This window comes from Scyliorhinus torazame, chromosome 26 (genome assembly GCF_047496885.1).
Source record: "Scyliorhinus torazame isolate Kashiwa2021f chromosome 26, sScyTor2.1, whole genome shotgun sequence".
NCBI classification, from domain to species: domain Eukaryota; kingdom Metazoa; phylum Chordata; class Chondrichthyes; order Carcharhiniformes; family Scyliorhinidae; genus Scyliorhinus; species Scyliorhinus torazame.
In genome coordinates, this window is record NC_092732.1 from 41,978,953 (window position 1) to 42,003,947 (window position 24,995).

Consider the following 24,995-nt stretch of genomic DNA (forward strand, 5'->3'; position numbering starts at 1 on the left):
ATCACTGGACAGTGATCAGGAGCAGGAACCCTGGCTGATTACCCCTCTCTCTCTCTAACCCACGGTCCACTGGACAGTGATCAGGAGCAGGAAGCCTGGCTGATTTCCCCTCTCTCTCTAACCCAGGGATCACTGGACAGTGATCAGGAGCAGGAACCCTGGCTGATTTCCCCACTCTCTCTAACCCAGGGATCACTGGACAGTGATCAGGAGCAGGATCCCTGGCTGATTTCCCCTCTCTCTCTAACTAAGGGATCTCTGGACAGTGATCAGGAGCAGGAACCCTGGCTGATTTCCGACAGTGATCAGGAGCAGGAGCCCTGGCTGATTTCCTCTCTCTCTCTAACCCAGGGATCACTGGCGGGAAAAAGAGTGGCAGAGCTATAGTGATAGGGGACTCAATTGTAAGGGGAATAGACAGGCGTTTCTGTGGACGCAAACGAGAATCCAGGTTGGTATGTTGCCTCCCTGGTGCAAGGGTCAAGGATGTCTCGGAGAGGCTGCAGGGCATTCTGGAGGGGGAGGGTGAACAGCCAGCTGTCGTGGTGCATATAGGCACCAACGGTATAGGTAAAAAACGGGATGAGGTCCTACAAGCTGAATTTAGGGAGTTAGGAGTTAAACTAAAAAGTAGGACCTCAAAGGTCGTAATCTCAGGATTGCTACCAGTGCCACGTGATAGTCAGAGTAGGAATGACAGGATAGCTAGGATGAATACGTCGCTTGAGAGATGGTGCAAGAGGGAGGCTTTCAAATTCCTGGGACATTGGGACCGGTTCTGGGGGAGGTGGGACCTGTACAAATCGGACGGTCTGCATCTGAGTGAGACCGGAACCAATGTTCTCGGGGGTGTGTTTGCTAGTGCAGTTGGGGAGGGTTTAAACTAATGTGGCAGGGGGATGGGAACCGATGTAGGAAGTCAGTGGGGACGGAAACAAAAGGCAGGAAGGGAGAGTGTGTAAAGCATGACCAGAGAAAGCAGTGTACGAAGTCTTACAACACCAGGTTAAAGTCCAACAGGTTTGTTTTCGATGTCACTAGCTTTCGGAGCGCTGCTCCTTCCTCAGGTGAATGAAGAGGTCTGTTCCAGAAACACATATATAGACAAATTCAAAAATGCCAAACAATGCTTGGAATGCGAGCATTAGCAGGTGATTAAATCTTTACAGATCCAGAGATGGGGTAACCCCAGGTTAAAGAGGTGTGAATTGTACCAAGCCAGGACAGTTGGTAGGATTTTGCAGGCCAGATGGTGGGGGGTGAATGTATTGTGACATGAATCCCAGGTCCCGGTTGAGGCCGCACTCGTGTGCGGAACTTGGCTATAAGTTTTTGCTCGGCGATTCTGCGTTGTCGCGGGTCCTGAAGGCCGCCTTGGAGAATGCTTACCCGGAGATCAGAGGCTGAATGCCCTTGACTGCTGAAGTGTTCCCCGACTGGAAGGGAACATTCCTGCCTGGTGATTGTTGCGCGATGTCCGTTCATTCGTTGTCGCAGCGTCTGCATGGTCTCGCCAATGTACCACGCTTCAGGACATCCTTTCCTGCAGCGTATGAGGTAGACAACGTTGGCCGAGTCGCACGAGTATGTACCGCGTACCTGGTGGGTGGTGTTCTCACGTGTAATAGTGGTATCCATGTCGATGATCTGGCACGTCTTGCAGAGATTGCCATGACAGGGTTGTGTGGTGTCGTGGTCACTGTTCTGAAGACTGGGTAGTTTGCTGCAAACAATGGTTCGTTTAAGGTTGCGCGGTTGTTTGAAGGCAAGTAGTGGGGGTGTGGGGATGACCTTGGCAAGATGTTCATCGTCATCAATGACGTGTTGAAGGCTGTGAAGAAGATGACGTAGTTTCTCCGCTCCGGGGAAGTACTGGACGACGAAGGGTATTCTGTCGGTTGTGTCCCATGTTTGTCTTCTGAGGAGGTTGGTCCGGTTTTTCGCTGTGGCGCGTTGGAACTGTCGATCGATGAGTCGAGTGCCATATCCCGTTCGTACGAGGGCATCTTTCAACATCTGTAGATGTCTGTTACGCTCCTCCTCGTCTGAGCAGATCCTGTGTATACGGAGCGCTTGTCCATAGGGGATGGCTTCTTTAATGTGTTTAGGGTGGAAGCTGGAGAAGTGGAGCATCATAAGGTTATCCGTAGGTTTGCGGTAAAGCGAAGTGCTGAGGTGACCGTCCTTGATGGAGACGAGTGTGTCCAAGAATGCAACTGATTTTGGAGAGTAGTCCATGGTGAGTCTGATGGTTGGATGGAACTTATTAATGTCATCGTGTAGTCGTTTCAGTGATTCTTCGCCGTGGGTCCAAAGGAAAAAAATGTCATCGATGTATCTGGTGTATAACATCGGTTGAAGGTCCTGTGCGGTGAGTAGGTCCTGTTCAAACTTGTGCATGAAGATGTTAGCGTATAAAGATCCGTTGCAGTGCGGGTCCTATAGACCCATTTCATTGTTGAACGTGGACGCCAAATTGTTGGCAAAGGTACTGGCATCGAGGATAGAGGACTGTGTCCCGGGGGTGGTGCACGAAGACCAGACAGGGTTCGTAAAAGGGAGACAACTGAATGTTAACGTGCGACGACTATTAGGGGTGATAATGATGCCCCCAGTGGAGGGGGAGGCAGAGATAGTGGCGGCAATGGACGCAGAGAAGGCATTTGATAGGGTGGAGTGGGAGTATTTATGGGAAGTGTTAAGGAGGTTTGGGTTTGGGAACGGGTTTATTAGCTGGGTTAGACTTCTTTATGGGGCTCCAACGGCAAGCGTAGTTACAGGTCGACATAGATCGGAGTTATTCCGACTATATAGGGGAACAAGACAGGGATGCCCGCTGTCTCCATTGTTGTTCGCGTTGGCAATTGAACCTCTGGCCATGGCGTTGAGAGACTCCAGGAAATGGAGAGGGGTGATTAGAGGGGGAGAAGAACACCGAGTCTCGTTATATGCGGATGACCTATTGTTATACGTGTCGGACCCAGCGGGGGGAATGATAGAGGTTATGCGAATTTTGAGGGGGTTCGGGGATTTCTCGGGGTATAGGCTAAACATGGGGAAGAGTGAATTATTTGTGATACATCCAGGGGACCAGAGTAGAGAGATAGAAGGCTTGCCTCTAAGGAAAGTGGAAAGAAACTTCCGATACCTGGGGATTCAGATCGCTAGGAGCTGGGGAACCTTGCACAGACTTAATCTGACACGGTTGGTAGAACAAATGGAGGAGGACTTCAAGAGGTGGGACATGCAGCCTCTATCGCTGGCGGGCAGGGTGCAAGCAATTAAGATGATGGTCCTCCCGAGGTTCTTATTTGTATTTCAATGTCTCCCTATACTAATCACTAAGACCTTTTTTAATAAAATAGACAGGAGCATCACGAGCTTCGTGTGGGCAGGGAAAGTTCCGAGAGTAAGGAGGGGGTTCCTTCAGCGTAGTAGGGACAGAGGAGGATTGGCACTACCGAACTTGGGCGATTACTATTGGGCCGCCAATGTGGCAATGATACGTAAATGGATGATGGAGGGTGAGGGAGCGGCGTGCGAAAGACTGGAGAGAAAGTCCTGTAAAGGGACGAGTTTAGAGGCGCTGGTGACGGCGCCGCTACCGATCTCACCTAAAACGTTTACCACGAACCCGGTGGTGGCGGCAACATTGAATATCTGGGGACAGTGGAGGCGACAGAGAGGGGTGCGGGGAGCCCTGGTGGGGTCCCCAATCAGGAACAACCATAGGTTCGCCCCAGGAAGAATGGATGGAGGATTTCAGAGCTGGTTCCAGTTGGGAATTAGGAGGGTGGGAGATTTATTTATAGATGGGGCTTTTGCGAGCTTGGGAGAATTGGAGGAAAAGTATAAGTTGCCCCGGGGAAATTTCTTGAGATATATGCAGGTGAGGGCATTTACTAGACAACAGGTGAGGGAATTTCCGTTGCTCCCGACACAGGGGATACAGGACAGGGTGCTTTCAGGGGTGTGGGTCGGAGAGGGCAAGGTGTCAGAGATTTACCGAGAGATGAGGGAAGAGGGGGAGGAGTCGGTGGGCGAACTAAAAGGAAAGTGGGAAGAAGAACTAGGGGAGGAGATAGAGGAGGGTATGTGGGCTGATGCCCTAAGCAGGGTAAATTCCTCTTCCTCATGCGCCAGGCTTAGCCTGATTCAATTTAAGGTGCTACATAGAGCACACATAACGGGAGCAAGATTGAGCAGGTTCTTTGGAGTGGAGGACAAATGTGGGAGGTGTGGCGGGAGCCCGGCAAACCACGCACATATGTTTTGGGCATGCCCGGCACTGGAAGGGTATTGGAAGGGAGTGACGGGAGTGATTTCGCGGGTGGTGAAGGCCCGGGTCAAACCAGGCTGGGGGTTAGCTCTATTTGGAGTTGCGGAAGAGCCGGGAGTGCAGGAGGCGAAAGAGGCCGACGTTGTGGCCTTTGCGTCCCTAGTAGCCCGGCGCAGGATCCTACTCATGTGGAAGGAGGCGAAACCCCCCGGACTGGAGGCCTGGGTAAATGATATGGCGGGGTTCATTAAACTGGAGCAGATAAAGTTTGCCCTGAGAGGATCGGCTCAAGGGTTCACCAGGTGGTGGCAGCCATTTCTCGACTACCTAGGGGAACGTTAGAGGGAAGACAGATGACCAGCAGCAGCAACCCAGGGGGAGGGGGGGGAAGGGGGGGGGGGGTTTAGTTTAGGTCAAAGATAAAGGGGTTTTGTTACTTGTGTATTGTTTAAAATTTCTGTATTGTTATTGTTGCGTTTGCTTTGTAAGAGGGGAAAAATTGTTGTTTGGGAAAAAAATTTCAATAAAACATTTATAAAAAAAAAAAAAAAAGATGTTGGCGTATTGGGGTGCGAATTTGGTCCCCATGGCTGTTCCGTGCGTCTGGATGAAGAACTTGTTGTCGAAGGTGAAAGAGAAAGCAGGGCAGAGAGCAAGGAAAGTCTACATTAAACTGCATTTATTTCAATGCAAGGGGCCTGACGGGCAAAGCGGATGAACTCAGGGCATGGACGGGCACATGGGACTGGGATATTATAGCTATGACTGAAACATGGCTAAGGGAGGGGCAGGACTGGCAGCTCAATGTTCCGGGGTACAGATGCTATAGAAAGGATAGAACCGGAGGTAAGAGAGGAGGGGGAGTGGCATTTTTGATTAGGGAGAACATCACGGCAGTACTTAGAGGGGATATATCCGAGAGTCTATATGGGTGGAACTGAAAAATAAGAAGGGAGAGATCACCTTGATAGGACTGTACTACAGGCCCCCAAATAGTCAGCGGGAAATTGAGGAGCAAATATGTAAGGAGATTACAGATAGCTGCAAGAATAATAGGGTGGTAGTAGTAGGGGACTTTAACTTTCCCAACATTGACTGGGACAGCCATAGCATTAGGGGCTTGGATGGAGGGAAATTTGTTGAGTGTATTCAGGAGGAATTTCTCATTCAGTATGTGGATGGACCGACTAGAGAGGGGGCAAAACTTGACCTCGTCTTGGGAAATAAGGAAGGGCAAGTGACAGAAGTGCTAGTGAGGGATCAATTTGGGACAAGTGACCATAACTCCATTATTTTTAAGATAGCTATGGAGAATGATAGGTCTGGCCCAAGAGTTAAAATTCTTAATTGGGGCAAGGCCAATTTTGATGGTATCAGACAGGAACTTGCAGAGGTAGATTGGGGGAGACTGTTGGCAGGCAAAGGGACGGTTGGTAAATGGGAGGCTTTTAAAAATGTGTTAACCAGGGTGCAGGGTAAGCACATTCCCTTTAGAGTGAAGGGCAAGGCTGGTAGAAGTAGGGAACCCTGGATGACTCGAGATATTGAGACTCTGGTCAAAAAGAAGGAGGAGGCATATGACGTACATAAGCAACTGGGATCAAGTGGATCCCTTGAAGAGTAGAGAGATTGTCGAAATAGAGTTAAGAGGGAAATCAGGAGGGCAAAAATGGGACATGAAATTGCTTTGGCAAATAATGCAAGGGAGAATCCAAAGAGATTCTACAGATACATAAAGGGGAAAAGAGTAACTAGGGACAGAGTAGGGCCTCTTAAGGATCAACAAGGACATCTATGTGCAGAGCCACAAGAGTTGGGTGAGATCCTGAATGAATATTTCTCATCGGTATTCACGATGGAGAAAGGCATGGATGTTAGGAAACTAAGGGAAATAAATAGCGATGTCTTGAGAAGTGTGCATATTACAGAGGAGGAGGTGCTGGAAGTCTTAAAGCGCATCAAGGTAGATAAATCCCCGGGACCTGATGAAATGTATCCCAGGATGTTGTGGGAGGCTAGGGAGGAAATTGCGGGTCCCCTAACAGAGATATTTGAATCATCGGCAGCCACAGGTGAGGTGCCTGAAGATTGGAGAGTGGCGAATGTTGTGCCCTTGTTTAAGAAGGGCAGCAGGGAAAAGCCTGGGAACTACAGACCGGTGAGCCTAACGTCTGTAGTAGGTAAGTTGCCAGAAGGTATTCTGAGAGACAGGATCTACAAGCATTTAGAGAGGCAAGGACTGATTCGGGGCAGTCAGCATGGCTTTGTGCGTGGAAAATCATGTCTCTCAAATTTGATTGAGTTTTTTTGAGGGGGGTGACCAAGAAGGTAGATGAGGGCAGTGCAGTAGACGTCTACATGGACTTTAGCAAAGCCTTTGACAAGGTACCGCATAGAACATAGAAAATACAGCACAGAACAGGCCCTTCGGCCCACGATGTTGTGCCGAACCTTTGTCCTAGATTAATCATAGATTATCATTGAATTTACAGTGCAGAAGGAGGCCATTCGGCCCTTTGAGTCTGCACCGGCTCTTGGAAAGAGCACCATACCCAAACTCAACACCTCCACCCAACACCAAGGGCAATTTGGACATTAAGGGCAATTTATCATTGGCCAATTCACCTAACCCGCACATCTTTGGACTGTGGGAGGAAACCCACGCAGACACGGGGAGGACGTGCAGACTCCGCACAGACAATGACCCAAGCCGGAATCGAACCTGGGACCATGGAGCTGTGAAGCAATTGCGCTATCCACAATGCTACCGTGCTGCCCTTAAGAACAAATAAATCTACACTATATCATTTTACCGTCATCCATGTACCTATCCAATAGCTGCTTGAAGGTCCCTAATGTTTCCGACTCAACTACTTCCACAGGCAGTGCATTCCATGCCCCCACTACTCTCTGGGTAAAGAACCTACCTCTGATATCCCTCCTATATCTTCCACCTTTCACCTTAAATTTATGTCCCCTTGTAATGGTGTGTTCCACCCGGGGAAAAAGTTTCTGACTGTCTACTCTATCTATTCTCCTGATCATCTTATAAACCTCTATCAAGTCGCCCCTCATCCTTCTCCGCTCTAATGAGAAAAGGCCTAGCACCCTCAACCTTTCCTCGTAAGACCTACTCTCCATTCCAGGCAACATCCTGGTAAATCTTCTTTGCACCTTTTCCAGAGCTTCCACATCCTTCCTAAAATGAGGCGACCAAAACTGTACACAGTACTCCAAATGTGGCCTTACCAAAGTTTTGTACAGCTGCATCATCACCTCACGGCTCTTAAATTCAATCCCTCTGTTAATGAACGCGAGCACACCATAGGCCTTCTTCACAGCTCTATCCACTTGAGTGGCAACTTTCAAAGATGTATGAACATAGACCCCAAGATCTCTCTGCTCCTCCACATTGCCAAGAACTCTACCGTTAACCCTATATTCCGCATTCATATTTGTCCTTCCAAAATGGACAACCTCACACTTTTCAGGGTTAAACTCCATCTGCCACTTCTCAGCCCAGCTCTGCATCCTATCTATGTCTCTTTGCAGCCGACAACAGCCCTCCTTACTATCCACAACTCCACCAATCTTCGTATCGTCTGCAAATTTACTGACCCACCCTTCAACTCCCTCATCCAAGTCATTAATGAAAATCACAAACAGCAGAGGACCCAGAACTGATCCCTGCGGTACGCCACTGGTAACTGGGATCCAGGCTGAATATTTGCCATCCACCACCACTCTCTGACTTCTATCGGTTAGCCAGTTCGTTATCCAACTGGCCAAATTTCCCACTATCCCATGCCTCCTTACTTTCTGCATAAGCCTACCATGGGGAACTTTATCAAATGCCTTACTAAAATCCATGTACACTACATCCACTGCTTTACCTTCATCCACATGCTTGGTCACCTCCTCAAAGAATTCAATAAGATTTGTAAGGCAAGACCTACCCCTCACAAATCCGTGCTGACTATCCCTAATCAAGCAGTGTCTTTCCAGATGCTCAGAAATCCTATCCTTCAGTACCCTTTCCATTACTTTGCCTACCACCGAAGTAAGACTAACTGGCCTGTAATTCCCAGGGTTATCCCTAGTTCCTTTTTTGAACAGGGGCACGACATTCGCCACTCTCCAATCCCCTGGTACCACCCCTGTTGACAGTGAGGACGAAAAGATCATTGCCAACGGCTCTGCAATTTCATCTCTTGCTTCCGATAGAATCCTTGGATATATCCCGTCAGGCCCGGGGGACTTGTCTATCCTCAAGTTTTTCAAAATGCCCAACACATCTTCCTTCCTGACAAGTATTTCCTCGAGCTTACCAATCTGTTTCACACTGTCCTCTCCAACAATATCGCCCCTCTCATTTGTAAATACAGAAGAAAAATACTCATTCAAGACCTCTCCTATCTCTTCAGACTCAATACACAATCTCCCGCTACTGTCCTTGATCGGACCTACCCTCGCTCTAGTCATTCTCATATTTCTCACATATGTGTAAAAGGCCTTGGGGTTTTCCTTGATCCTACCCGCCAAAGATTGTTCATGCCCTCTCTTAGCTCTCCTAATCCCTTTCTTCAGTTCCCTCCTGGCTATCTTGTATCCCTCCAATGCCCTGTCTGAACCTTGTTTCCTCAGCCTTACATAAGTCACCTTTTTCCTTTTAACAAGACATTCAACCTCTCTTGTCAACCATGGTTCCCTCACTCGACCATCTCTTCCCTGCCTGACAGGGACATACATATCAAGGACACGTAGCACCTGGTCCTTGAACAAGTTCCACATTTCACTTGTGTCCTTCCCTGCCAGCCTATGTTCCCAACTTATGCACTTCAATTCTTGTCTGACAACATCGTATTTACCCTTCCCCCAATTGTAAACCTTGCCCTGTTGCACGTACCTATCCCTCTCCATTACTAAAGTGAAAGTCACAGAATTGTGGTCACTATCTCCAAAATGCTCCCCCACTAACAAATCTATCACTTGCCCTGGTTCATTACCCAGTACTAAATCCAATATTGCCCCTCCTCTGGTCGGACAATCTACATACTGTGTTAGAAAAGCTTCCTGGACACACTGCACAAACACCACCCCATCCAAACTATTTGATCTAAAGAGTTTCCACTCAATATTTGGGAAGTTAAAGTCGCCCATGACTACTACCCTATGACTTCTGCACCTTTCCAAAATCTGTTTCCCAATCTGTTCCTCCACATCTCTGTTACTATTGGGGGGCCTATAGAAAACTCCTAACAAGGTGACTGCTCCTTTCCTATTTCTAACTTCAACCCATACTACCTCAATAGGGTGATACTCCTCGAACTGCCTTTCTGCAGCTGTGAGACTATCTCTAATTAATAATGCCACCCCCCCACCTCTTTTACCACCCTCCCTAATCTTATTGAAACATCTATAACCAGGGACCTCCAACAACCATTTCTGCCCCTCTTCTATCCAAGTTTCCGTGATGGCCACCACATCGTAGTCCCAAGTACCGATCTATGCCTTAAGTTCACCCACCTTATTCCTGATGCTTCTTGCGTTGAAGTATACACACTTCAACCCATCTCCGTGCCTGCAAATACTCTCCTTTGTCAGTGTTCCCTTCCCCACTGCCTCATTACATGCTTTGGCGTCCTGAATATCGGCTACCTTAGTTGCTGGACTACAAATCCGGTTCCCATTCCCCTGCCAAATTAGTTTAAACCCTCCCGAAGAGTACTAGCAAACCTCCCTCCCAGGATATTGGTGCCCCTCTGGTTCAGATGCAACCCGTCCTGCTTGTACAGGTCCCACCTTCCCCAGAATGCGCTCCAATTATCCAAATACCTGAAGCCCTCCCTCCTACACCATTCCTGCAGCCACGTGTTCAACTGCACTCTCTCCCTATTCCTAGCCTCGCTATCACGTGGCACCGGCAACAAACCAGAGATGACAACTGTCTGTCCTGGCTTTCAACTTCCAGCCTAACTCCCTAAACTTGTTTATTACCTCCACACCCCTTTTCCTACCTATGTCGTTGGTACCAATGTGCACCACGACTTCTGGCTGCTCCCCCTCCCCCTTAAGGATCCTGAAGACACGATCCGAGACATCCCTGGCCCTGGCACCCGGGAGGCAACATACCTTCCGGGAGTCTCGCTCGCGACCACAGAATCTCCTATCTATTCCCCTAACCATTGAATCTCCTACAACTATTGCTTTTCTATTCTCCCCCCTTCCCTTCTGAGCCCCAGAGCCAGACTCCGTGCCAGAGACCTGACCGCTAGGGCCTTCCCCCGGTCGGTCATCCCCCCCAACAGCATCGAAAACGGTATACTTGTTTTGAAGGGGAACGGCCACGAGGGATTCCTGCACTGTCTGCCTGTTTGTTTTTTTCCCCCTGACTGTAACCCAGCTATTCTTGTCCTGTACCTTGGGTGTGGTTGCCTCCCTGTAACTCTTCTCAATCACCCCCTCTGCCTCCCGGATGATCCGAAGTTCATCCAGCTTCAGCTCCAGTTCCCTAACACGGTCTTTGAGGAGCTGAAGTTGGGTGCACTTCCCGCAGGTATAGTCAGTGGGGACACCGGTGGTATCCCTCACCACCCACATCCTACAGGAGGAGCATGTAACTGGCCTAGCCTCCATCCCCTCTTACCTTAAAGAATATAGCTGCTGTGTGGACTAACTAGATCTCCGCCCTTCGACTCTGCTCCCAGTCAGCTACACTTCCTGTAAACTACTGACTCTCTTCACACTCTTTGTGGAAATGTCGGAAACAAAATGAAAGGAGCACCTTACTCCCTCCTCACCTAACTCCCTCGGTCACCAAACTCTCACTATCGCACTCAAAAAGCACCAAATTCAGCACTCCCTCGGTCACCAAACTCTCACTATCGCACTCAAAAAGCACCAAATTCAGCACTCCCTCGGTCACCAAACTCTCACTATCGCACTCAAAAAGCACCAAATTCAGCACTCAGTGCAAACAAAGTCTGCACTGTAGGGGATCACTTTTATACTGTGAATCTTGCCTCTGAAAAACTGGCCTAATCCAATTAACTAATTAACAAGCTCCAGCTGCAAGTGCCTACAAGTAGAAGCCTGTTTAAAGCTGATTGAAAATTCACCTTCTTCTGAACCAAACAGCAACTTTTAAGTTAATTAACTAAATAAAAGAAAGACTAAACTTTAGATAAAAATGAAGCCTTATACTCCCTCGGTCACCAAACTCTCACTATCGCACTCAAAAAGCACCAAATTCAGCACTCAGTGCATGGTAGGTTGTTGCAGAAGGTTAAAGCTCACAGGATCCAGGGTGAGGTTGCCAATTGGATTCAAAATTGGCTGGACGACAGAAGGCAGAGGGTGGTTGTAGAGGGTTGTTTTTCAAACTGGAGGCCTGTGACCAGTGGTGTGCCTCAGGGATCGGTGCTGGGTCCACTGTTATTTGTGATTTATATTAATGATTTGGATGAGAATTTAGGAGGCATGGTTAGTAAGTTTGCAGATGACACCAAGATTGATGGCACAGTGGATAGTGAAGAAGGTTATCTAGGATTGCAACGGGATTTTGATCAATTTGGCCAGTGGGCCAACGAATGGCAGATGGAGTTTAATTTAGATAAATGTGAGGTGATGCATTTCGGCAGATCGAATCAGGCCAGGACCTACTCAGTTAATGGTATGGCGTTGGGGAGAGTTATAGAACAAAGAGATCTAGGAGTACAGGTTCATAGCTCCTTGAAGGTGGAGTCGCAGGTGGACAGGGTGGTGAAGAAGGCATTCGGCATGCTTGGTTTCATTGGTCAGAACATTGAATACAGGAGTTGGGTCGTCTTGTTGAAGTTGTACAAGACATTGGTACGGCCACACTTGGAATACTGTGTGCAGTTCTGGTCACCCTATTATAGAAAGGATATTATTAAACTGGAAAGAGTGCAGAAAAGATTTACTAGGATGTTGCCGGGACTTGATGGTTTGAGTTATAAGGAGAGGCTGGATAGACTGGGACTTTTTCCCTGGAGCGTAGGAGGCTTGGGGGTGAATTTATAGAGGTCTATAAAATAATGAGGGGCATAGATAAGGTGGATAGTCAACATCTTTTCCCAAAGGTAGGGGAGTCTAAAACTAGAGGGCATAGGTTTAAGGTGAGAGGGGAGAGATTCAGAAGGGCCCAGAGGGGCAATTTATTCACTCAGGGTAGTGGGTGTCTGGAATGGGCTGCCAGAGGTAGTAGTAGAGGCGGGTACAATTGTGTCTTTTAAAAAGCATTTAGATAGTTACATGGGTAAGATGGGTATAGAGGGTTATGGGCCAAGTGCGGGCAACTGGGACTAGCTGAATGGTAAAAACTGGGCGGCATGGACTGGTTGGGCCGAAGGGCCTGTTTCCATGCTGTAAACTTCTATGATTCTATGATTCACTGGACAGTGATCAGGAGCAGGAACCCTGGCTGATTTCCTCTCTCTCTCTAACCCAGGGATCACTGGACAGTGATCAGGAGCAGGAACTCTGGCTGATTTCCCCTCTCTCTCTAACCCAGGGATTGCTGGACAGTGATCAGGAGCAGGAGCCCTGGCTGATTTCCCCTCTCTCTCTAACCCAGGGCTCGCTGGACAGTGATCAGGAGCAGGAACCCTGGCTGATTTCCCCTCTCTCTCTCTCTAACCCAGGGACCACTGGACAGTGATCAGGAGCAGGAAAACTGGCTGATTTCCCCTCTCTCTCCATAACCCAGGGATCACTGGACAGTGATCAGGAGCAGGAACCCTGGCTGATTTCCCCTCTCTCTCTAACCCAGAGATCACTGGACAGTGATCAGGAGCAGGAACCCTGGCTGATTTCCTCTCTCTCTCATTCAGGGGTTACTGGACAGTGATCAGGAGCAGGAACCCTGGCTGATTTCCCCTCTCTCTCTAACCCAGAGATCACTGGACAGTGATCAGGAGCAGGAACCCTGGCTGATTTCCTCTCTCTCTCATTCAGGGGTTACTGGACAGTGATCAGGAGCAGGAACCCTGGCTGATTTCCCTCTCTCTCTCTCTAACCCAGGGATCACTGGACAGTGATCAGGAGCAGGAACCCTGGCTGATTTCCCCTCTCTCTCTAACCCAGTGATCTGGATAGTGATCAGGAGCAGGAACCCTGGCTGATTTTCCCCCCTCTCTAATCCAGGGATCACTGGGCAGTGATCAGGAGCAGGAATCCTGGCTGATTTCCCCTCTCTCTCTAACCCAGGGAACACTGGACAGTGATCAGGAGAAGGAACCCTGGCTGATTTCCCCTCTCTCTCTCTCTCTAACCCAGGGATCACTGAACAGTGATCAGGAGCAGAAACCCTGGCTGATTTCCCCTCTCTCTCTCTAACCCAGGGATCATTGGACAGTGATCAGGAGCAGGAACCCTGGCTGATTTCCCCTCTCTCTCTAACCCAGAGATCACTGGACAGTGATCAGGAGCAGGAATCATGGCTGATTTCCCCTCTCTAATTCAGGGATCACTGGACAGCGATCAGGAGCAGGAACCCTGGCTGATTTCCCCTCTCTCTAATTCAGGGGTTACTGGACAATGATCAGGAGCAGGAACCCTGGCTGATTTTCCCCCCTCTCTCTCTAACCCAGGGAACACTGGACAGTGATCAGGAGCAGGAACCCTGGCTGATTTCCCCTCTCTCTCTAACCCAGGGATCACTGGACAGTGATCAGGAGCAGGAACCCTGGCTGATTTCCCCTCTCTCTCTAACCCAGGGATCACTGGACAGTGATCAGGAGCAGGAACCCTGGCTGATTTCCCCTCTCTCTCTAACCCAGTGATCAGGAGCAGGAACCCTGGCTGATTTCCCCTCTCTCTAACCCAGGGATCACTGGACAGTGATCAGGAGCAGGAGCCCTGGCTGATTTTCCCCCCTCTCTCTAACCCAGTGATCTGGATAGTGATCAGGAAAATAAACAGCTGTAGGTGGAAATACCCTCGCTGCATCGGAGAGAGGGCAGGAGTCGAGCTATTGCTGTTTGTAACTTGGTGAAGTAACATTGGCTGATCTGGGCTGAGGTCAGAGTCCAATCATGGTGGGAGCGGAAAGCACAGGATGCAGAAGGCAACGCAAATCGAATAGTTTCGGCCAGACGGAGTGTATCAATCCCAATCCCGGACAGCAGCCTGTTCGGAGCGTCTGAAATGGGGAATCTCCCAATAACCCCATTGCACTGGGAATGGTGGGGTGACTCTTTGCTGGCAATGATCCTAACCTGGGTGTAGTGAGTGTGAGGGTTCTCGGAGTGTTCGGGGGGGGGCTGTCGCGCTCGCTCATGTGCGTGTGAGGGGGGGCTGTCGCGCTCGCTCATGTGCGTGTGAGGGGGGGGCTGTCGCGCTCGCTCATGTGCGTGTGAGGGGGGGGCTGTCGCGCTCGCTCATGTGCGTGTGAGGGGGGGCTGTCGCGCTCGCTCATGTGCGTGTGAGGGGGGGGCTGTCGCGCTCGCTCATGTGCGTACGAGGGTGGGGGGGGCTGTCGCGCTCGCTCGTGCGTGTGAGGGGGGGGCTGTCGCGCTCGCTCATGTGCGTGTGGGGGGGGGGGGGGGCTGTCGCGCTCGCTCATGTGCGTGTGGGGGGGCTGTCGCGCTCGCTCATGTGCGTCCCTTTTCCTTCCAGTGGATGGATTTCCTCACTAACTGCCTTGAAGAGTAACGTGGGCGTGGCCATCGTCATGCTCATGGTCTCCGTCTTATTCACGGCCTCCGCAGTGCTGGGGGTGATCATGCTGAAGAGGGTGAGTTACCGTATCGCAGAGGTCCCTCACTCCCTACTCACTCCCTCACTCCCTACTCCCTCCTCACTCCCTCACTCCCTACTCACTCCTCACTCACTCACTCTTCACACTCACTCCTCACACTCACTCCTCACACTCACTCCTCACACTCACTCCTCACACTCACTCCTCACACTCACTCCTCACACTCACTCTTCACACTCACTCCTCACACACACTCCTCACACTCACTCCTCACACTCACTCCTCACACTCACTCCTCACACTCTCTCCTCACACTCTCTCCTCACACTCTCTCCTCACACTCTCTCCTCACACTCTCTCCTCACACTCTCTCCTCACACTCTCTCCTCACACTCTCTCCTCACACTCACTCCTCACACTCACTCCTCACACTCACTCCTCACACTCACTCCTCACACTCACTCCTCACACTCACTCCTCACACTCACTCCTCACTCCTCACACTCACTCCTCACACTCACTCCTCACACTCACTCCTCACACTCACTCCTCACACTCACTCCTCACACTCACTCCTCACACACTCACTCCTCACACACTCACTCCTCACACACACACTCCTCACACACTCACTCCTCACACACACACTCCTCACACACTCACTCCCACTCTCTCCCACTCACTCCCACTCACTCCCACTCACTCAGACTCTCACTCAGACTCTCACTCAGACTCTCACTCAGACTCTCACTCAGACTCTCACTCAGACGCTCACTCAGACGCTCACTCAGACTCTCACTCAGACTCTCACACAGACGCTCACACAGACGCTCACACAGACGCTCACTCAGACACTCACTCAGACTCTCACTCAGACGCTCACTCAGACGCTCACTCAGACGCTCACTCAGACGCTCACTCAGACGCTCACTCAGACTCTCACTCAGACTCTCACTCAGACTCTCACTCAGACTCTCACTCAGACTCTCACTCAGACTCTCACTCAGACTCTCACTCAGACTCTCACTCAGACTCTCACTCAGACTCTCACTCAGACTCTCACTCAGACTCTCACTCAGACTCTCACTCAGACTCTCACTCAGACTCTCACTCAGACTCTCACTCAGACTCTCACTCAGACTCTCACTCAGACTCTCACTCAGACTCTCACTCAGACTCTCACTCAGACTCTCACTCAGACTCTCACTCAGACTCTCACTCAGACTCTCACTCAGACTCTCACTCAGACTCTCACTCAGACTCTCACTCAGACTCTCACTCAGACTCTCACTCAGACGCTCACTCAGACTCTCACTCAGACTCTCACTCAGACTCTCACTCAGACTCTCACTCAGACGCTCACTCAGACTCTCACTCAGACTCTCACTCAGACTCTCACTCAGACTCTCACTCAGACTCTCACTCAGACTCTCACTCAGACGCTCACTCAGACTCTCACTCAGACTCTCACTCAGACTCTCACTCAGACTCTCACTCAGACTCTCACTCAGACTCTCACTCAGACTCTCACTCAGACTCTCACTCAGACTCTCACTCAGACTCTCACTCAGACTCTCACTCAGACTCTCACTCAGACTCTCACTCAGACTCTCACTCAGACTCTCACTCCGACTCTCACTCCGACTCTCACTCCGACTCTCACTCCGACTCTCACTCCGACTCTCACTCCGACTCTCACTCCGACTCTCACTCCGACTCTCACTCCGACTCTCACTCCGACTCTCACTCAGACTCTCACTCAGACTCTCACTCAGACTCTCACTCAGACTCTCAGACTCTCACTCAGACTCTCACTCAGACTCTCATTCCCACTCACTCCCACTCACGCCCACTCACGCCCACTCACGCCCACTCACGCCCACTCACGCCCACTCACTCCCACTCACGCCCACTCACTCCCACTCACTCCCACTCACTCCCACTCACTCCCACTCACTCCCACTCACTCCCACTCACTCCCACTCACTCCCACTCACTCCCACTCACTCCCACTCACTCAGACTCTCACTCACAGACACACACTCGCGCGCGCACACGTACATGTGCCGTGCCCCACAGCTCCTGTTGACGACACCACTCAGGGAGAGAAGCTGAGAATGCAGCATTGCCGCCAAGAGTTACACTGGGATAGGAGGAGGCCCATTCAATCGTCTCCAGCCTGTTACACAGGAACAGGACCATTCAGCCCCCCTCCAGCCTGTTACACGGGAACAGCGGGAGGCCCATTCAGCCCCTCTCCAGCCTGTTACACGGGAACAGGAGGAGGCCCATTCAGCCCCTCTCCAGCCTGTTACACAGGACCAGGAGGAGGCCCCATTCAGCCCCTCTCTCCAACCTGTTACACAAGAACAGGAGGAGGCCCCATTCAGCCCCTCTCAGGCCAGTTGAACAGGAGGAGGCCCCATTCAGCCCCTCTCCAGCCTGTTACACAGGACCAGGAGGAGGCCGCATTCAGCCCCTCTCTCCAGCCTGTTACACAGGAACAGGAGGAGGCCCATTCAGCCCCTCTCCAGCCTGTTACACAGGAACAGGAGGAGGTCCATTCAGCCCCTCTCCAGCCTGTTACACAGGAACAGGAGGGGGCCCCATTCAGCCCCTCTCCAGCCTGTTACACAGGAACAGGAGGAGGCCCATTCAGCCCCTCTCTCAAGCCTGTTACACAGGAACAGGAGGAGGCCCATTCAGCCCCTCTCCAGCCTGTTACATGGAACAGGAGGGGGCCCCATTCAGCCCCTCTCCAGCCTGTTACACAGGAACAGTAGGAGGCCCATTCAGCCCCTCTCCAGCCTGTTACACAGGAACAGGAGGAGGCCCATTCAGCCCCTCTCCAGCCTGTTACACAGGACCAGGAGGAGGCCGCATTCAGCCCCTCTCTCCAACCTGTTACACAGGAACCGGAGGAGGCCCATTCAGCCCCTCTCCAGCCTGTTACACAGGAACAGGAGGAGGCCCATTCAGCCCCTCTCCAGCCTGTTACACAGGAACAGGAGGAGGCCCATTCAGCCCCTCTCTCCAGCCTGTTACACAGGAACAGGAGGAGGCCCATTCAGCCCCTCTCCAGCCTGTTACATGGAACAGGAGGGGGCCCCATTCAGCCCCTCTCCAGCCTGTTACACAGGAACAGTAGGAGGCCCATTCAGCCCCTCTCCAGCCTGTTACACAGGAACAGGAGGAGGCCCATTCAGCCCCTCTCCAGCCTGTTACACAGGAACAGGAGGAGGCCCATTCAGCCCCTCTCCAGCCTGTTACACAGGAACAGGAGGAGGCCCATTCAACCCCTCTCCAGCCTGTTACACAGGAACAGGAGGAGGCCCATTCAGCCCCTGAATGGCCTAGCTCTCATTTAAGGTTCTGCCCCTTGTTCACAACCCCCCCCCCGCCCCTGGGTATTTGTCTTTCACAATCCACCCCGTCAAAACTTACAACATCTTAAACACCTAATCAGATTGCCCATTAATGTACACTGGAGAGAATACAACCTCATCTGTGTGAACAATCCTCGTCATTTAACCCCTGGTGCATCCCTTCCAAACCAGTACCTCTTCCCTGAGGTGCCCAGACCTGGTCGCAGTGACTCCAGTGAGGCCCTGACCTTACCGATGGCTAATCAGATTATAATTCAGGGAGGTGTGTGTTTGCGGAGAATTTATTCCCCGAGTCCGTCTTGTTTTTGTCGGCTTGTATTAAAGCAGCTGGCGGGTGGGGGGGCTGGTGGTCGCCGGCAGTAACGGGTCTCCTTTCCTGGCCGTAGGTTCACTCGCTGTACCGGAGGACGGGTGCCAGCTTCCAGAAGGCGCAGGAGGAGCTGGCGGCCGGAGTCATGTCGAACCCGACCATGCGGAACGCAGCCGGGGCTGCGGCCGGTGCAGCCGCACAGAACGCCTTCCAGCGCAACTGACATGTGCCGAGGCCGTCGCGCGTGCCCCTCGAGCCACTTCCCCAACCCCACCTCCGCTTCACCGAGAAGAAAAGGATTCCGTGCATCCACACCGCCTCCTCGGCCGATGGCGGCGCTTTCCTGCTGGTGAACCCCTCGGCAAGCAGCCACAGCTGCCGAGGTTAAAGGTCGTGCCAAATGATTGACCGCCGCATCATGGCTTTTTTTATTGTATATTTTTGTTTTTGTTCTGAATTCTGCGCGCACCTTTCATGTTCTTGGTCAATAAACGGAAGCAGCTTCTGTACGTTCTTTGCTCCGGAGCTTCACGGTTTAAACGCTTGGTTTTGTTTTGAACATTCAATATTCCTCAGGCCACCCCGAGTCTAAGCCTGCTGGGGAGCGGGAATGATGAACCAGGTGCCGCCAGGCCGGGACAGAGGTCGAGACGTACGGCTGTTTCCCGGTAGTGGTTTGGCCGGTTCCCGGTGCTGTTTCCCGGTGGAGGTGTGCCCGGTTCCCGGTGCTGTTTCCCGGTAGAGGTGTGCCCGGTTCCCGGCGCTGTTTCCCGGTAGAGGTGTGGCCCGGTTCCCGGTGCTGTTTCCCGGTAGAGGTGTGCCCGGTTCCCGGTGCTGTTTCCCGGTAGAGGTGTGCCCGGTTCCCGGTGCTGTTTCCCGGTAGCGGAGCCGCCGGTTCTCGGTGCTGTTTCCCGGTAGAGGTGTGCCCGGTTCCCGGTGCTGTTTCCCGGTAGAGGTGTGCCCGGTTCCCGGTGCTGTTTCCCGGTAGAGGTGTGCCCGGTTCCCGGCGCTGTTTCCCGGTAGAGGTGTGCCCGGTTCCCGGCGCTGTTTCCCGGTAGAGGTGTGGCCCGGTTCCCGGTGCTGTTTCCCGGTAGAGGTGTGCCCGGTTCCCGGTGCTGTTCCCCGGTAGCGGAGCGGCCGGTTCCCGGCTCTGTTTCCCGGTAGAGGAGTGGCCGGTTCCCGGTGCTGTTTCCCGGTAGCGGAGTGGCCGGTTCCCGGCTCTGTTTCCCGGTAGAGGAGCGGCCGGTTCCCGGTGCTGTTTCCTGGTAGAGGTGTGGCCGGTTCCCGGTGCTGTTTCCTGGTAGAGGAGCGGCCGGTTCCCGGCGCTGTTTCCCGGTAGAGGTGTGCCCGGTTCCCGGCGCTGTTTCCTGGTAGAGGAGTGGCCCGGTTCCCGGTGCTGTTTCCCGGTAGAGGAGTGGCCCGGTTCCCGGTGCTGTTTCCCGGTAGAGGTGTGCCCGGTTCCCGGCGCTGTTTCCCGGTAGAGGTGTGCCCGATTCCCGGTGCTGTTTCCCGGTAGAGGTGTGGCTGGTTCCCGGCGCTGTTTCCCGGTAGAGGTGCAACCGGTTCCCGGTGCTGTTTCCCATTGGAGGTGTGGCCAGTGCCCGGCACTGTTTCCCGGTAGACATGTGTCTGGATCCCGGTAGAGATGCGGCCGGTTCCCGGTTCTGTTTCCCGGTAGAGGTGCGGCCAGTACCTGGCACTGTTTCCTGGTAGTGGTTTAGCCGGTGCCCAGCGATGTTTCCCGGTAGAGGTTTAGCCGGTGCCCGATGCTGATTCCCGGTAGAGGTTTAGCTGGTGCCCGGCGGTGTTACCTGATAGAGATTTAGCCGGTGCCCGCCGATGTTTCCCGGTAGAGGTTTAGCCGGTGCCCGGCGATGTTTCCCGGTAGTGTTTAGGCGGTGCCCGGTGCCGATTCCCGGGAGAGGTAGCCGGTGCCCAATGCTGATCCCCGGTAGTGGTTTAGCTGGTGCCCGGCGATGTTTCCCGGTGGTGGTGTAGCCTGTGCCCGGCAATGTTTCCCGGTAGTGTTTAGCCGGTGCCCGGTGCCGATTCCCGGGAGAGGTAGCCGGTGCCCAATGCTGATCCCCGGTAGTGGTTTAGCTGGTGCCCGGCGATGTTTCCCGGTGGTGGTGTAGCTGGTGCCCGGCAATGTTTCCCGGTAGTGTTTAGCCGGTGCCCGGTGCCGATTCCCGGGAGAGGTAGCCGGTGCCCAATGCTGATCCCCGGTAGTGGTTTAGCCGGTGCCCGATGCTGTTTCCCGGCAAAGGTTTAGCCGGTGCCCGATGCTGATTCCCGGTATAGGTTTAGCCGGTTCCCGGCGATGTTTCCCGGTAGAGGTTTAGCCGGTGCCCGATGCTGATTCCCCGGTAGAGGTTTAGCCGGTGCCCGGCGATGTTTCCCGGTCGATGTTTGGCCGGTGCTTGGCGTGTTTCCCGCTAGAGGCTTAGCCGGTGCCCGATGCTGATTCCCGGTAGTGGCTTAGCCGGTGCCCGGCGATGATTCCCGGTAGAGGTTTAGCCGGTGCCCGATGCTGATTCCCGGTAGTGGTTTAGTTGGTGTCCGCGATGTTTCCCGGTAGAGGTTTAGCCGGTGCCCGATGCTGTTTTCCGGTAGAGGATTAGCCGGTGCCCGATGCTGATCCCCGGTAGAGGTTTAGCCGGTGCCCGGTGATGTTTCCCGGTAGTGGTTTGGCTGGTGCTCGGCGATGTTTCCTAGTAGAGGATTAGCCGGTGCCCGATGCTGATCCCCGGTAGAGGTTTAGCCGGTGCCCGATGCTGATGCCCGGTAGAGGTTTAGCCGGTGCCTGGTGTTGTTTCCCGGGAGGGGTTGAGCCGGTGCCCGATGCTGTTTCCCGGTCGAGGTTTAGCCGGTGCCCGGTGTTGTTTCCCGGGTGGGGTTGAGCCGGTGCCCGATGCTGTTTTCCGGTAGAGGTTTAGCCGGTGCCCGGCGATGTTTCCCGGTAGTGGTTTGGCTGGTGCCCGATGCTGATTCCCTGTAGTGGCTTAGCCGGTGCCCGGCGATGATTCCCGGTAGAGGTTTAGCCGGTGCCCGATGCTGATTCCCGGTAGTGGTTTAGTTGGTGTCCGCGATGTTTCCCGGTAGAGGTTTAGCCGGTGCCCGATGCTGTTTTCCGGTAGAGGATTAGCCGGTGCCCGATGCTGATCCCCGGTAGAGGTTTAGCCGGTGCCCGGTGATGTTTCCCGGTAGTGGTTTGGCTGGTGCTCGGCGATGTTTCCTAGTAGAGGATTAGCCGGTGCCCGATGCTGATCCCCGGTAGAGGTTTAGCCGGTGCCCGATGCTGATGCCCGGTAGAGGTTTAGCCGGTGCCTGGTGGTGTTTCCCGGGAGGGGTTGAGCCGGTGCCCGATGCTGTTTCCCGGTAGAGGTTTAGCCGGTGCCCGGTGTTGTTTCCCGGGTGGGGTTGAGCCGGTGCCCGATGCTGTTTCCCGGTAGAGGTTTAGCCGGTGCCCGATGCTGTTTCCCGGTAGAGGTTTAGCCGGTGCCCGGCGATGTTTCCCGGTAGTGGTTTGGCTGGTGCCCGATGCTGATTCCCGGTAGAGGTTTTAGCCGGTGCCAGGCGATGTTTCCCGGTAGTGGTTTGGCTGGTGCACGATGCTGATTCCCGGTAGAGGTTTAGCCGGTTCCCGGCGATATTTCCCGGTAGAGGTTTAGCCGGTTCCCGGTGATGTTTCCCGGTAGAGGTTTGGCCGGTGCCCGGTGATGTTTCCCGGTAGTGGTTTAGCCGGTGCCTGGCGATGTTTCCCGGTAGAGGTTTAGCCGGTGCCCGGTGCTGTTTCCCGGTAGAGATTTAGCCAATGCCCGGTGATGTTTCCCGGTAGAGATTTAGCCGGTGCCCGGCAATGTTTCACGGTAGGGGTGTAGCCGGTGCCCGGCGATGTTTCCCCGTAGAAGTTTAGCTGGTGCCCGGTGATGTTTCCCGGTAGAGGTTTAGCCGGTGCCCGGCGATGTTATCCGGTCGAGCTTTGGCCGGTGCCCGGCGATGTTTCCCGGTAGATGTTTAGCCGGTGCCCGATGCTGATTCCCGGTAGAGGTTTAGCCGGGGCCCGCTGATGTTTCCCGGTAGAGGTTTGGCTGGTGTCCGATGCTAATTCCCGGTAGAGATTTAGCCGGTGCCTGGCGATGTTTCCCGGCCGTAGTTTGGCTGGTGCACGATGCTGATTCCCAGTAGAGGTTTGGCTGTTTCCCGGTAGTGGTTTAGCTGGTGCCTGGTGCTGTTTCCCAGTAGAGTGGCGGCCAGTGCCCGGCGATGTTTCCCAGTAGAGGTTTAGCTGGTGCCCGGCGATGTTTCCCGGTAGGGGTTTAGCCGATGCCCGTCAATGTTTCCCGGTAGAGGTTCAGCCGGTGCCTGGCGATGTTTCCCGGTAGAGGTTTAGCCGATGCTGATGCCCGGTTTATGTTTAGCCGGTGCCTGGCGTTGTTTCCCGGTAGAGGTTTAGCCGGTGCCCGATGCTGATCCCCGGTAGAGGTATAGCCGGTGCCTGGCGATGTTTCCCGGTAGAGGTTTGGCTGGTGTCCGATGCTAATTCCCGGTAGAGATTTAGCCGGTGCCTGGCGATGTTTCCCGGCCGTAGTTTGGCTGGTGCACGATGCTGATTCCCAGTAGAGGTTTGGCTGTTTCCCGGTAGTGGTTTAGCTGGTGCCTGGTGCTGTTTCCCAGTAGAGTGGCGGCCAGTGCCCGGCGATGTTTCCCAGTAGAGGTTTAGCTGGTGCCCGGCGATGTTTCCCGGTAGGGGTTTAGCCGATGCCCGTCAATGTTTCCCGGTAGAGGTTCAGCCGGTGCCCGGTGATGTTTCCCGGTAGAGATTTATCCGGTGCCCGGTGATGTTTCCCGGTAGAGGTTTAGCCGGTGCCCAGCGATGTTTCCCGGTAGTGGTTTAGCCGGTGCCCGGTGATGTTTCCCAGTAGAGATTTAGACCGTGCCCGATGCTGATTCCCGGTTGAGGTTTAGCCGTGCCCGGCGATGTTTCCCGGTAGAAATTTAGCCGGTGCCCGATGCTGATTCCCGGTAGAGGTTTAGCCGGTGCCCGGCGATGTTTCCCGGTAGAGGTTTGGCTTTTTCCCGGTAGTGGTTTAGCCGGTGCCTGGCGATGTTTCCCGGTAGAGGTTTAGCCGGTGCCTGGTGCTGATTCCCGGTAGTGGTTTGGCCAGTGCCCGGCGCTGTTTCCCAGTAGTGGTTTAGCCAGTGCCCGGCGATGTTTCCTGGTAGAGGTTTAGCTGGTGCCCGGCGATGTTTCCCGGTAGAGGTTCAGCCGGTGCCCGGCGATGTTTCCCGGTAGAGATTTAGCCGGTGCCCGGTGATGTTTCCCGGTAGAGGTTTAGCCGGTGCCCGGCGATGTTTCCCGGTAGAGATTTAGCCGATGCCCAATGCTGCTTCCCGGTAGAGGTTTAGCCGGTTCCTGGCGATGTTTCCCGGTAGTGGTTTAGCCGGTGCCCGGTGATGTTTCCCGGTAGAGATTTAGACGGTGCCCGATGCTGGTTCCCGGTAGAGGTTTAGCCGGTACCCGGCGATGTTTCCCGGCAGTATTTTAGCCGGTGCCCGGTGATGTTTCCCGGTAGAGATTTAGCCGGAGCCCGGCGATGTTTCCAGGTAGCGGTTTAGCCGGTTCCCGGCGATGTTTCCCGGTAGAGTTTTAGCCGGTGCCCGATGCTGATTCCCGGTAGAGGTTTAGCCGGTGCCCGGTGATGTTTCCCGGTAGTTGTTTAGCCGGTTCCCGGCAATATTTCCCGGTAGAGGTTTAGCCGGTGCCCAATGCTGATTCCCGGTAGAGGTTTAGCCGATGCCCGGCGATGTTTCCCGGTAGAGATTTAGCCGGTGCCCGGTGATGTTTCCCGGTAGAGGTTTAGCCGGTGCCCAATGCTGCTTCCCGGTAGAGGTTTAGCCGGTTCCTGGCGATGTTTCCCGGTAGAGTTTAGCCGGTGCCCGGTGATGTTCCCCGGTAGAGATTTAGACGGTGCCCGATGCTGGATCCCGGTAGTATTTTAGCCGGTGCCCGGTGATGTTTCCCGGTAGAGATTTAGCCGGTGCCCGGCGATGTTTCCAGGTAGCGGTTTAGCCGGTTCCCGGCGATGTTTCCCGGTAGAGTTTTAGCCGGTGCCCGATGCTGATTCCCGGTAGAGGTTTAGCCGGTGCCCGGTGATGTTTCCCGTTAGTGGTTTAGCCGGTTCCCGGCAATATTTCCCGGTAGAGGTTTAGCCGGTGCCCAATGCTGATTCCCGGTAGAGGTTTAGCCGATGCCCGGCGATGTTTCCCGGTAGAGATTTAGCCGGTGCCCGGTGATGT

General features: G+C 53.3%; 1 protein-coding gene and 1 long non-coding RNA gene across 3 annotated transcripts in view; one reads left to right on the forward strand and one right to left on the reverse strand.

Annotated features, from left to right (window-relative positions):
- Positions 1-218, reverse strand: part of LOC140403007 (uncharacterized) — a 130,121-nt gene extending 129,903 nt beyond the window's left edge. The window contains exon 1 of the long non-coding RNA XR_011938209.1: positions 96-218. This is a non-coding gene — a long non-coding RNA (uncharacterized lncRNA). The remainder of the gene's footprint in view (positions 1-95) is intronic.
- Positions 1-19,220, forward strand: part of LOC140403005 (secretory carrier-associated membrane protein 3-like) — a 40,664-nt gene extending 21,444 nt beyond the window's left edge. For both annotated transcript variants that reach the window (XM_072490661.1, XM_072490662.1), the window contains exons 7-8: positions 14,918-15,035; positions 18,772-19,220. In XM_072490661.1, the coding sequence (XP_072346762.1) occupies positions 14,918-15,035; positions 18,772-18,918 (265 nt within the window). In that variant the 3' untranslated portion in view covers positions 18,919-19,220. The remainder of the gene's footprint in view (positions 1-14,917; positions 15,036-18,771) is intronic.
- Positions 19,221-24,995: the final 5,775 nt, after the last annotated feature.